At 59.5% G+C, this 12,900-nt stretch overlaps 1 protein-coding gene across 3 annotated transcripts; it reads left to right on the top strand.

Annotated features, from left to right (window-relative positions):
- The first annotated feature begins 1,636 nt into the window (after window positions 1-1,636).
- On the top strand, window positions 1,637-10,835 carry NPTX1 (neuronal pentraxin 1). Of its 3 annotated transcripts, none has more exons than XR_013177961.1 (6): window positions 1,637-2,207; window positions 2,491-2,698; window positions 4,584-4,828; window positions 6,049-6,228; window positions 6,918-7,420; window positions 8,927-10,835. XR_013177961.1 is itself a non-coding variant. In XM_077166177.1 (5 exons), the coding sequence occupies exons 1-5, from the start codon at window positions 1,764-1,766 to the stop codon at window positions 7,137-7,139; spliced, it is 1,299 nt and encodes a 432-aa protein (XP_077022292.1). In that variant the 5' UTR covers window positions 1,637-1,763; the 3' UTR covers window positions 7,140-8,085. The 3 variants fall into 3 exon arrangements, 1 of the variants encoding a protein (XP_077022292.1); XR_013177960.1 differs by having other exon boundaries at window positions 8,785-10,835; XM_077166177.1 differs by lacking the exon at window positions 8,927-10,835 and having other exon boundaries at window positions 6,918-8,085.
- Window positions 10,836-12,900: the final 2,065 nt, after the last annotated feature.

Below are 12,900 nucleotides of genomic sequence, written 5' to 3'. Positions count from 1 at the left end.
GGCCGGTAGGGCCGGGAACCCCGCCACCACCCCCGCCCGCGGCGCGCGGAGCCGAGGACTGTCGCGTGCGGGCCGCGGGGTCCCTCTGGCGCCGGAAAGCGGCGGCCGAAGGACTCGCGGGACGTGCAGGGGGCCGCGCCGGCTCGCAGCCTTGGGCTCCGCGAGTGTTGGAGGCCGAGACGCCGAACTAAGGCGGCGGGGAGCCGGGGACGCTGGGGAGAGGCGGGCCGAAGAAAGGGAGGAGGTCCGGGTCTCTTTAAAAGGTTTCAACAAAACCCGCGTCTTTCCCTGTCCCAGTCCGCTACCCGGGAGATGCCTGCGGGTTCCTCTGGGCGGAGAGGCCCTGGGCAGGGACCCGCCCGTCTCAGCTCCCAATAAAAGGCTGTGGAATGAAGGAACCAGTGAGGAAGGCGGGGGTGAGGGTCACCGGCGGACCCTCCAGGTGGCGGCTGCAGCTCGCACGTCCCCGATCGTCTCTAGCCCGACCTTGGGAGTCCCGGTGCCTCAGTTTCCTCCTCTCTACAATGGGTGTGTGTGTGTCTGTGAGTAAAGTGACACCATGCGACGCCCCCTGCCACCTCCCGAAACCCCTCTCCGCTGACCTTCGGGCCCCGGAATTGGGACGAGCTGGGCGCACCGGGAACCGAAAACCCAACACGCTTAGGCAGACACACACCGCGGACCACGCCGACACCCAGACATGACATACGAGGACACAGACGCGCACACACCGCCACGCTGATAAACACACTGAGACAGACGGAAGCGCGCGCAGCCGGCCCCCACGCGCCCGCGGGATGGAAGACTAGGAGCGCGGACGAGGTCCCCCCTCGGAAGTGGAGCCGGCCTGGCGTCTCCCCCGGGGATAACAGGGAGCGCCAAGCCCCGGCGGCTCTGTCTGCCGGGAACTGGGCTGGCTCCGCTGGCAGGTGGGGCTCCATCGGTGGGGGCGCCTCCGAGAAGTCCCCGCCCCCCCCGGGTGGAGGCTGTCGTTCCCCGGGGACGCTGCTCAGACCTCAAAGACCTGGAGCTGCGGACCGGGAGCGGCAAGTCCCCAGAGCGAGCCGGGCTACTTAGTGGCTTTCCAACCCCCCGCACGGACACGGGGGGCGCCGGCCCTAGCCACAGTGCAAGCGGATTGTAATAATTCAAGACGTCGGGGGCGCCCTCGCGGGTGCTCAGAGCAGCCAAGTGAGCCGAACCGAATCCCGAGCTCCCCGGCCGGCCGTGGCCTCCCGCCCACCGAGCCCCGTCGGAGATCTGGGGACACCACGCAAGGGTGGCTCCTCCGCCGCGGAAGTCCCCATCCCGGAGTCCGGGGCCGCGGTCCGTCTCCCACTACCCCGCTCCCATCACACCCCCCTCCCCTTTTCCATCTCCTCCCCCCACTCCCCTCCTCCTGCGGGGAAGCGGCGCTCGGCGAGGCGGGGGCGGGGCAGGCCCGGCTGCGTCCCCGGAGGGGGCGGCGGGCCCAGGGAGCCTTGTCGCGCGCCCGTGCGGCCCCCGCCGCGTCGCGGGACCCAGGCGCAGACAATTAAAGCGGGATTCCTCCCCCGCTGACGTCGGCGGCGCCTGGCCCCTCCCGCGGCGGCATAAAAGGCGCGGGCTCCGCAGCGCGGGCGGCAGCGGGGGCCGGACAGCGCGGCGGAGCGGACCGCGTGGCCCACGGAGCCCCGGCCGCCCGGAAAGCCCGAGCCCGAGCGCGTCCCAGCCGAGCCGAGCCGGGCCGGGCCGGAGCCACTCCGGCACCTGGCGCCGCAGCGATGCCGGCCGGCGGCGCCGCGCGCACCTGTGCGCTGCTCGTTCTCTGCCTCTTGGGCAGCCGAGCCCAGGATTTCGGGCCGACGCGTTTCATCTGCACCTCGGTGCCGGCGGACGCCGACATGTGCGCCGCGTCCGTGACCGCGGGCGGCGCCGAGGAGCTCCGGACCAACGTGCTGCAGCTCCGCGAGACCGTGCTGCAGCAGAAGGAGACCATCCTGAGCCAGAAGGAGGCCATCCGCGAGCTGACCACCAAGCTGGGCCGCTGCGAGAGCCAGAGCACCCTGGACGCGGGCGCTGGCGAGGCCAGGGCCGGTGGCGGCCGCAAGCAGCCCAGCTCCGGCAAGAACACCATGGGTGACCTGTCCCGGCCGCCGGCCGCCGAGACGCTCAGCCAACTCGGGCAAACTTTGCAGTCGCTCAAAACCCGCCTGGAGAATCTCGAGGTCCGTGAGCGCCGCGTTTCCCCTCCGGCTCGCGTGCCCCCTCTGCCCTCCCTCACCTGCACCCTCAGCCCGGCAGGGCACCCCGTACCCCCGCCCGGCTTGGCTGCGCTGATGCCCGGCTGGGCGCCCCGAGCCTGCGGGACCCCCGTGGCCGCCTCTGGCCCGAGCCTCCCGCCAGGCCGCCCCCGCAGTCGCCCCGAGGGGACCGTGCCTCCCGCCTCCCGGCCCCCGGCCCTGCGCTGCGCGTAACGGTGTGGTTTTCCCCATCCTTGCACCCCCGCAGCAGTACAGCCGGCTCAATTCCTCCAGCCAGACCAACAGCCTCAAGGATCTGCTGCAGAGCAAAATTGATGATCTGGAGAGGCAGGTGCTCTCCCGGGTGAACAGTCTGGAGGAGGGCAAGGGGGGCCCCAAGAACGACACCGAGGAAAGAGTCAAGATTGAGAGCGCCCTGACCTCCCTGCACCAGCGGATCAGTGAGCTTGAGAAAGGTAATGGGGGATGTGGGGGCGGGGGGTGAGCTACCCCAACCCCTTCGGTCTCTCTCCTTCCTCCCTCCAGCTTCCGGGCACCCGAGGTTCTGTGCTAGAATGCCCTAGGCCAGGGATGTTTCTGGAGAAGGTAGGCAGAGGAAGGGATTACCCGATGTACCCCCGCCCCCCCCCTCAAGGTACACTCACACAGTTGCCAGGTTTTTCAAGTCTGATTTGTTTAATCTTCAGTAACTTTGCACGGTAGCCGTGGCCAGCCTGCAACCCTCCCTGGCTAAGAAAGCCACGCTCTGGCTTGTCCTCAACTGCACACAGAGAGCCACCCTCGGGTTTGGGGCTGGAGCCTCCTGGCCGGGTTAGTTTGGGCGGCAGAGCAGGCTTCCTCCCAGGGACCTCCTCTACCCTGAGCTCCAGCCCTGCTGTTCTTTCTTCTGAATGACCCAAGCCCTGGCATCTTGTGCGTCCCCACAGCTCCCCCGTGGCCAACCCGGTTGGTCCGGCTGGCCCCCACCGTGCCCTGGCCGCGTGAATGAGCTCGGGCGACTCTACTTTGAAGTCGCAGAAATCAAACAAGGTTGTAAAAGAGGGGGCCCGGCGCTGAGCAGGGCCACGTGACCCTGCTCGGACCGCAAAATGTGCAGGACGAATTTAAACAGTGCCATCTTAAGGCACGTTATGTAACTGAAAAACAGACCAAGGGAAAGGACTGCAGGAGGGAGGGGAGACGAGGGAAAAGAAAAACACCCCGTAAGCGGGTTGGAATGCGCTCTTGAGAAGGTGGGGGTTGGCCCGGCACCACTCCCTCCTGGCATCCAGAGGAGATGCCCAGGAAAGGGGGTGTGTGGGCGCTGGCCCAGCAGGGTGCCTTCTAGAAAAAATTTCTTGGCCAGGGGAGAGGGCTTGCTGCTGAGCTCCCTGGCAGAGCCTTGGCTGCACACTTAGGAACTGGCAGTTTGTGTGCGTCGGGGCTTAGGTTTCTTACCCCGTCCCAGCCTGGTCCCAGTGCCCACTGCTGTCCGGGAACGCTTTACCTGGACTGAGTCATACCATGGGTAGGGCCACGACATGGTGTCGTGTGGATGGGGGTGGGAGTGGCAGCGAGCATTCACTGGTGACATTTGCCAGAAGGCTTTTGTGCCCAAGCTAGTGACTTGGGTATGGGGAGGCTATCAAGTTCACAGGAACCTCTCTCTGAGGATGCCTGGCATCGACCTTAAAGTGGTCACCTCTGCAGGGCTCCAGGCAGTTACTTCAGGAGCCCCGGGGAGGACAGCTGTTCATCCTTTGGGGCAGATTGGATTTTGCCAACAGCCTTGAACCTCAGGGCGAGTTGGCGGGTCAGGTGAGCAGGCAGGGGCTGCAGCACAGCCTGTTCTAGAGGAAAGTGTGACCAGCACCGAGCCAAGAAATTATTTCTAGAAGGTGCCCTGCTGAGCCAGTGCCCACCCCCTCCCTCCACCCCACTTTGACATGTCCCCATGAACCAGGCACCAGGGGACCCAGGAAGAGGGCCCAGAACAGAAGGTTCTGGAGCACTGGCAGCTCAGAGGAGTTGGGGTTGGATGCCCTTCCCCCCGGGGGCTGCTCCGAGGGGAGCTGGCCTCGTTCATGCCACTGCAGCTTTGTGTATCAGGTTAGAGGACAAGCAGTGACAGGTGTGTGGGGGCCCCAGGGGAGCCCCAAGACCTTTGGTCAGCTCTATCTCTGACTGGCCCTGTGCCCCAGAGCAACACATTCAGCGTCGCTGAGTTGGCGTCTTTAACGTGGAGACAGAGGCTGCCTTGTCTGTATCTCGGGACTCAGCGGGGACTGAGCAGGACTCGCACCCCTTCGAGCCCCAGTCAGGGTGCAGCTGTCATAACTGGGTCCACTCTCCCGAGCCCAGGCCAGAAAGACAACCGCCCCGGGGACAAGTTCCAGCTCACCTTCCCTCTGCGGACCAACTACATGTATGCCAAAGTCAAGAAGAGTCTGCCGGAGATGTACGCCTTCTCTGTGTGCATGTGGCTCAAGTCCAGCGCCGCCCCGGGGGTGGGTACCCCCTTCTCCTACGCCGTGCCCGGGCAGGCCAACGAGCTGGTGCTCATCGAGTGGGGCAACAACCCCATGGAGATCCTCATCAATGACAAGGTAGCGCCCCTCTCCACGTGGGCTGGGAGGGCAGCCGGGCGCGTCCCCAGGACGCCAGTCTGTGTTGGGTGCTGGGAGAGGGGCGTGGGGGTGGGGTGGGACAGATAGCATCAGACCCTGCTGGGGCCCTGAGAAGAGACCAGGAGGGGTCGATGCTGACTTCGGGATGGAGGAGAATGAGCAGCCGGGTGGGGTCGTCTGCCCTACACACTCAAGTCCTCACTCCTCACCCACCAGCTGCCTGGGAACTGGCTTCACTCCTCAGTGTGTTGGGGAACCAGAGATGCATTAGGGGCACCTTGATTTCCCTAGTCCCCATCTACCTCACCTGAGGTCCACCCTGGGAGGAGGCCAGATGCACATGGCCCCTTGGGAAAGGGCAGTCCAGGGGAGCCCCTTTTCCCTCTGGAGAATGGCTCCCCACCTTGGCCAGCCGTTAGCCGTGGGATTAGCTGCCAGCTTTCAAGCCCTCCCATCCCCAGGCTGTGCTGGAAATCCCTGGTCACCAGGGGGACTAGGAATTGGATGCCAGACCCTTGTTCCCAGTGTACTTCCCTGAGTTAAAGGGGTGTGAGGGTTCCCTTCTCTGCTGTGCCAGCCCCTCCTGAGTGAGAGTCCAGGACAGGAGATGGTCTGAGTGTCAGAGACAAGGTACCTCCCCTCCCTACCCCCCGACTCTGGCACCTCTTGGATGCCCTAGGGTGGGTGGTGGGCCCAGGGAACTGACCAGTGGGGAATGGGATGTCAGGAAAGAGAAGAGAGGCCCAAGGAAGAGGCCCGGGAAGGCAGGGCATGCTGGCCAGAAGGCAGTGGGGAGCTTGGCTCCCCTCCAGCTCATGTTCGTTCATACCTGGGCAGCAGCCTGGGGAGAAGGTGGGGGCCATCGACTTTCCCGACTCTGTTCTCCTGAGGGACTTGTTTAGTCTGAGGGTGGAGGGCAAAGACAGCAAGGAGGAGGGCTGTGCACCCAGATCAATCTTAAGGGGTCCCCTCAGCAAAGCACTACATTTCCTGTTGATTCCCTGGTCCCTGGCTGATGGTCCAGCTGTCGATAGATAAAGCCTGGGGAGGTCAATGCTAAGTGCATGCAGTAATGGCTTATGATGCTTGTTTTTGAAGTAAGGATGGGAAGCGGCACAGCCGAGGCGATGTGGATGGTGATGGTAGGTCCTCAGGTGTGCCCCCTTGCCCACCACACGCGTGTCTTCCTCCTCCCCCAGGTGGCCAAGCTGCCCTTTGTGATTAATGATGGCAAGTGGCACCACATCTGTGTCACCTGGACCACCCGGGATGGCGTCTGGGAAGCCTACCAGGATGGCACCCAGGGCGGCAACGGCGAGAACCTAGCACCTTACCACCCCATCAAGCCCCAGGGCGTGCTGGTGCTGGGTCAGGAGCAGGTACCGGAGCTGGAGAGGGATCCCCAGAGCCAGGGGCCCGGGTAGAGGAGAAGGGAGAGTGAGAGGAGGGGAACCGGGGCGGGAGGAGGGCAGTGGTTTCCCCTGGGAAGCGGCGACAGAAACAGGTTGTACAGCAGTTTGGGCACAGCTGTCCTCTGGGTGGGTTTGCCATCAGGAAGCACACACAGCAGTGGGCTTTGGTCCTTTCACTCCCAGCAGCCACTGGCATCTGTCTTTGGCATGGGAAGGCCAACTGTGCTTTTAAGGATGAATAATTTATTTCCTCTGAAGTGGTTTGCCTCCTATTGGGCTCCCAGGAGAGAAACCGAGGAACAGGGAATTCCAGACCTCCTGCTCCACTGGGCGCTGGCCCTGGCAGGAGAGGGGCACTGGAAGCACTGAGAGGGAGGGAGGTTATGCTCCACCCCAGCCGGGCGGCTGCCTGCAGGAAAGGCTGAGTCTGGTGCATCTGGGGCTCCCCAGAGGAGAGAGCAGTGCATAGCTGCAGAAAACCGGAGACGGGGGCGGGGTGCAGATGGTACCCAGAGGTGGATGTGAGCTCCCTTGATTGAAGATACAGAGACCCCCAGACTCACTGCCACTGGACGGGGCCCTCCCACCTGGGCGGAGCCCCGTGGCCCCCAGATCACCCTAACCGTGCCCTCCCCCACCCCTGCTTTCCCTCCAAGGACACTCTGGGTGGTGGGTTTGATGCCACCCAAGCATTTGTGGGCGAGCTGGCCCATTTCAACATCTGGGACCGCAAGCTGAGCCCTGGGGAGGTGTACAGCCTGGCCACGTGCAGCAGCAGGGCCCTTTCCGGCAACGTCCTCGCCTGGGCCGAGACCAACATTGAGATCTACGGCGGGGCCACCAAGTGGACATTCGAAGCCTGTCGCCAGATCAACTGATGGCCCCAGGGCCCTGGCCCGCCGCCTGCCCGCCGTCGCTTGTGCCGTGGTGACCCAGTCGTCTCTTCTCCCCTCCCCCCACCCCAGAATGAATTCAGGCCACCGCCCCTGCACACGCACACAGCCTGGTCTTGTCCTTCTCACGCACGTGAAGCAGTTCCGGCCCCTTGTCTGTCCCCAAGGAAGCCCCTCTTCTCTCTAGGAGCCCTGGGCTGCTTCTCAGGCACCCCTTGTTCACAGCCTAAGCAGGTGGCATCGGCGTTCTGACAGTGCAGGAGTAGGTGAGAGGGTTTGCGTGTGTGTGTGTGTGTGTGTGTGTCTGTGTGTGTGGTGGGGGAGGGGAGGCTTTTTCTTTCTTTTTTTCTTTCTTTGTGGCTTTGGGAAATGTCACGACCCCGTCAAATATCTGTATTTGCCGACTCTGCTGGCTGCCAGGTGCCTTGGGGCGGGCACGCCTTCCCAAGCACACATTGTCTCCGTTTGCAGACCTATTTAAGGACCGCTGTAGCTCTATATTGATATTATAAATGTCTTTTAGCATTTGTTAAAGGCTGGGATGCCTCTCCACGGAGTTTTTTATTTGGTATTAGAGGGCACTCTCTCTGGCAGTGCTGGGGGGCCATCCCCTTGCCCCCTGCCCCCTGGCCGGTCAGCATACCGGCTCTTTGCATCTGAGAGCAGCCCTGGGGCCTGGGACCCTGTCCTGCATGCCACGCTTCTGCCCAGCTGTCTCAGGGCCATGTCCCTGCCCCCTCAGCCCTCCCCACCTCCGTGCTGCCCCACTGAGATGGAAGCGCCTCCCACCCGCTGTCCCAGGAAGCCATAGCCCTTTGCCCCTTCCCTTCTGCCCTGGTGTCCCACTCAAAGGCCAGCCCCTGGCTCCTAACCGAGGCACCGAGATCAGCTCAGCCAGGCAGTGGGAAGCTTCCCCCCCCCCCCCCCCCCCCCCCCCGGGGAACTGCAGCTGCTGTGATCCCCCAGCACGCCCCATCCAGGGTGAGCCGGGTCAGACAGTGTGTGAGGGCCAGAGCCCCTCCTCCATCTCTCTGATACCTGGCCGGCATCCAGAACCTTTGGCTTTCCACCCCGCCCCCCTATGAAAAGCAGCCATGCACATTTCCTTCTAGTCCTACTGAGGAGGGAGAAAAGCGTGTGTGTCTTTCTGTGTGTGTGTGTGTGTGTGTGTGTGTGTGTGTGTGTGTGTGTGTTTTGACAGCGAGTGAGCCCTTGGAAGGGTCATGCCCAGGGTATGTGTGAGCTCCCTGTTCTGTTTTATTGTTTGGAGGTCGCATGCCCTGAGGGCTTGCTGGGCTCGGTCACCAGGAGCCTAATTAGCAAAAGGCTGACAAGTCTTTCTAGAAATTGTACCGTGCTGCCTGGCTCATCTGCAGCTGCAGACATTTCTTCCTGAGAAGCAGGTGTTCCCGTCTTCTGTTCCTTCCCAGGAACACCTGTCTCCTTATACACAGGTCTACCTTGCGTCGGGAACCCAGTGCATCCATGTGTGTGTCTGTGTAGGTGTCTCTCTGTCTGTGCTGTGGTTGTCTGCACGGTACCCAGCGCCGTTCTGCAGTGTGTCACTCTCCTGGCGGCTGCAGATCTGGCGCGCGCTGCGTGGTGGTGTGAAACAGTGGCTTTTTCTTAGGTAATCGTGTTTCATCAGAGCTGTTGGGTTGTGGCATCTGTGGATCTGCAGGGACTTTCTCTGCTTGCATGTCTCCCGGGGTGGTGTGTTTCTTGCTTCTTCGGTCTGATGCGTGTTCCCTTGCCTGCATGGACTTCTCCAGACCTGTGTCGTGTGCCATCCAGTGTTCTGGGCTCACCCCTGTAAGCTGCCGAAAATGGATGTATAAGCAAGCCGAGGGTGTTGGAGGACGTCATGAGATAGATCGGTTTCCCTTTCCCACTTCCCTGCGTCCCGAAAACACGAAGTCTTTGCAGCATTGTGGACTGAGAACGAGCCGGCATCATTCCGCGGCTGGGAGAGAGCGAGCACGCTCAGAGTCACCCCTCTAGACCAGGTCAGCCCTGCCCCTCACTTCAGCCATCTGGAGCCCTTGCCGGGCAAGGCCCAAAACGTGCTAGGTGCTCCCCCGTCCGCTCCTCCCACCTGCCCCTGCCCCAGACCGCCTTCTGCGCCGCTGTCCATTCAGGACCACAAGCCATCCTCTGCCCGGACCAGAGAAGGGCAGAGCCTACCCCCAAAGCCCACCCTGCGTCCTCCCAGCCTCTGCACCTGTCCCCTCGCCCCACCCCTGACACAGCCACGGTGCCAGGGATAGAAGCTGACACTTAGCTCCCTGCCTGCCCCTGCCTGGGGTCTGTGCCAAGCCCCTCGGCCCCTTCACTGTGTTCACAGTTGGCACTTTGCCGGCCCCGAAAAGGCGGCTGACACAGCCGCAAATCGAGTCCACATGTTCCCATCGACTCCTAAGTCCAGTTGACGCTCCCTCTTGCACTGACTGATACCTGCCTCTCTCAGGTAATGCCATTTTATAAAATAAGAAGATGAAAAAAGCACTGTCGAGGCAGTGTGTGTTTTTGCTTAGCCGGTGTCCGACAGCTCTCCCTGGGTGTCCGAGGTTGGAGAGCCATTGACGGAGGCCCTCCAGACCCTGGGGACTTCGATCCCACTTGAATCTTAAGCCTTCTTGCTTTTGATAACACAGTGTTATTTCTCTTACTGTAGAAGACAAAGTTTATTACAAAAACGAGTATTTTTATGAAAGTAAAGGACAAACATATAAATTAACCTATATCTCCCTTGAAAATACTTTCAGGCTCCACCCAAAGTAGGACTGAAAGCATGTATTTTGGAAGAAAGAGATACATTTTGTATGCTTTCTTTTCCTTTTGTAGACTCCTGATTTATTTTTTAAGACTGCAAAGATCACTTTGTCACCAGCCCTGGGACCTGAGACCAAGGGGGGGTGTCTTGTGGGCAGTGAGGGGGCGGGGAGAGGCTGGCATGAGGTTCATGAAGTCATTCCATTGAGCTCCAAGGAGGGGCCGCCTGTTCTTAAAGGCACGTTGGGGACAGGAATATAGAAACGGCCATTTACGCTGGCCCTTTCATCCTGGAGCTGACCCAACTTAAATGGAAGAGGTTGAGCATTGGAATTCCAACCCTGATAGAAGAAATTAGTGTTTCATATTGCTCAAATAAGATGATTGAGTCTTTTGTCATCTGATGGCAACCAAAATGTAACTTGAAGGAGCAGTGGTTTTATCTCTCAAAAAACAGTGTATAAATTTATTCAACTAATGATGGGAAATGTATTGCTTCCGTGTGTAGTGGATGTAAGTGCAATTTGTTGAAGGGAACAAGTCATTGAGGAGAAAAAAAGCCCAATACTTAGAGTCCCAATTTTGTCTTATTTGCCAAAAAAAACCAAAAAACAAAAAAAGCAAATCCCCTAAGGTTGATATTGTTATAATGTATATACTGTATAATATGAAAGAGAATCGATGTATCTTACTTTTTTCATTATTTGCTAACCAAAGCTGTACATTTTTCATATGATCTGCAGCCTTTTGGGTATCAAATGGGTCAAAACCATGGGACCTGCCACCTCCCATCAGCAAGTCTGGAAATGCACTATTTCTACTGATATTCTTGCTTTTTTTTTTTTCTTCCATTTTCTTGCTGAAACTACATGAATTGTTGGGTTTATTTTTACACAGTAAAGAGTGAAGAAAGACTGTGGTCTCCTTGGAATGCCTTTTCTTCTCTAAAGTGTGCAGATAGTGCCCACTCCCCACGCCACTTGCCCTTCCCCACCTGCAGGGCCCTGGCGCCCTCACCAGCCGGGAGGAAGCTGCAGGTCTCAGAAGAGGGCATGCCAGTTCCCCAGGTGCAGCCAGCAATGAGAAAGAGAGGCCAGGTGGTTTCTCTGGGTTGCCCAACGTGGGGAGGCCCCCTTGGGCCTGGGATGCCACCTCGGGTTCTCAGGCTCCTCGTAAGTATAGCATATCCCCAGATCCTCGTAGCAGTGAGATGGAGGGCGGGGGGGACCCTGAGTGTTGGGATTTCCCTGCCCCCTCATGGGCCAGAATTGATTCTCAATGTCTATATAGCCTGCAAGCTGTTGCCTTCCAAGGGACAAGTGTCCTGATAGGTGACCCTGGGACACTTATGATCCAAGGTCATGGACTGTGGAGCCAAAATAAGCCACCTGCTGGCTGGTTGATCCCCCCACACACACACTGGGTCAGTGAAAGGGATCAGACACTTTGGCTTCTTTTTTTTTGTTGCAGAGAGGAAGCCGGGTCTCTGGCATGGCAGGTGAGAACTCTGCCTGCTGAGCCATTGTGGCCCGACCCACTCTGGCTTCTTGTAGGCACAGAGTGCCCAGGTGCTCCCAGCCTCGCCCAGGGGTTTTGCTGCCCATTGCTTTGATATTCCCTGGCCAGATTCATGAGCTGGGGTATGGTGGGGTGTGAGCGAATTGCCCGATGTTGAGGGTGGGCATTTTGGGAGAAGGTTTGGCTTCATTACAAGGAAGGGAGTGAGGGGAGGAGGGAGGGCGTGAAGAAAGAAAGGGAGAGAGCAAAGGAAGGAGGGAGGGAGAAAGGGAGGTAGGAAATCCTCTTCATTGCCCTGCCAGGAAGAGCCTCAGTGGGGAGAAAGAAGCCCCCACCAGGTCAGAGGCCCTTGGTGGATGGGGGTCCCCCACGGGGTGCACCCTCATGGCTGGCCCCGAGGATATGCCTCCAGCTGACACTACCTCTTTGCCTCCCACTCAAGAAAGTGTGTAGTTGTTTCTATAATAACATCACTTTTACATTTCTAATTTCTATGTAAGAACTCATTCAAAAGTTGAGTATTGTAGCTATTATTAGAAACAAATTCCATTCCACACTCCTCACACCTGATCTTGGCGCATCCATGAATGACTTCAGGGCTCCTTGGAGCTGAGAACAGTGGCTTGGAAGGAAGCCACGGGCCTTGCAGTTGGGAGTCTGAGCAGAGGGACACAGAGTCAGGGTCTCGAAGCTGGAAGGTGTCTTGGAAGTCATTAGCCCTGACAGCTTAACTGAAGCGCAAAAACTGTTGTCAGCTTGCATACTTTCAGTGACGGGGAACTCACTACCCCAGAGAGACAGTGTGTTTCACTTTCGGACTCTATGAGGATGGGATCTTTTGTTTTGCCCTCGGTTCCTTATGTTGAGCTGCAGCTTCCCCCAGCCTGTCCTGGTCCAGCCTTCTGTGTCACACAGACACGTGCACATGAAGACAGAAGCCATGTCCCTGGGTTTTTCACTATCCCCACTCCCACATGGCCAGCTTCATCAAAGTACACTGAGCTCCCTGCCCGACCTGTGGGCAAATCTAGGTCTGTCCTTAGAGAAGAGGTGCTATGTGCGAGACCTGGAAGCTGTCCTGGGAGAGACTCGAGGTCCCCTAGTCCAACAACTCTTCAGATGATGGCACAGAAGCCCTGAGAGGCTGAGGGATCTAGAATTAGATCTCAGGATTCTTGGTCTCCAGCCCGGCACTTCTAACCCAGATAAACAGCCAGGTGCAACCCCGCTGTGCCCGCCTTGCAGACCGTGCAACTCTGAGCATAGCATGGGGGGGTCAGGTCCATGTGGGGGTGGTCCCCCCACTCCACACACCCTCCCCTGGGTCTCCTCTCAGAAGGACTCTCAGCCCTCTTGGGTGCGTAATACCCAAGAAGGGCTGGGGGACATTGCCCAGGTTGTAGGGGGGTGTCTTGCTGGGGCTGAACTTGCTACCTCCCTACAGCAGCCCTTGGAC

This window comes from Tamandua tetradactyla, chromosome 6 (assembly GCF_023851605.1).
Source record: "Tamandua tetradactyla isolate mTamTet1 chromosome 6, mTamTet1.pri, whole genome shotgun sequence".
Lineage (NCBI taxonomy): Eukaryota > Metazoa > Chordata > Mammalia > Pilosa > Myrmecophagidae > Tamandua > Tamandua tetradactyla.
This window is presented reverse-complemented; position numbering and strand designations above follow the sequence as displayed.

Excerpts from the sequence above, each read along its gene's own strand:
- NPTX1 (XM_077166177.1), top strand. The coding sequence starts at position 1,764 with ATGCCGGCCGGCGGCGCCGCGCGCACCTGTGCGCTGCTCGTTCTCTGC. Across the intron at positions 2,208-2,490 it reads CCCGCCTGGAGAATCTCGAG|CAGTACAGCCGGCTCAATTC; the intron begins GTCCGTGAGCGC and ends GCACCCCCGCAG. Across the intron at positions 4,829-6,048 it reads AGATCCTCATCAATGACAAG|GTGGCCAAGCTGCCCTTTGT; the intron begins GTAGCGCCCCTC and ends CTCCTCCCCCAG.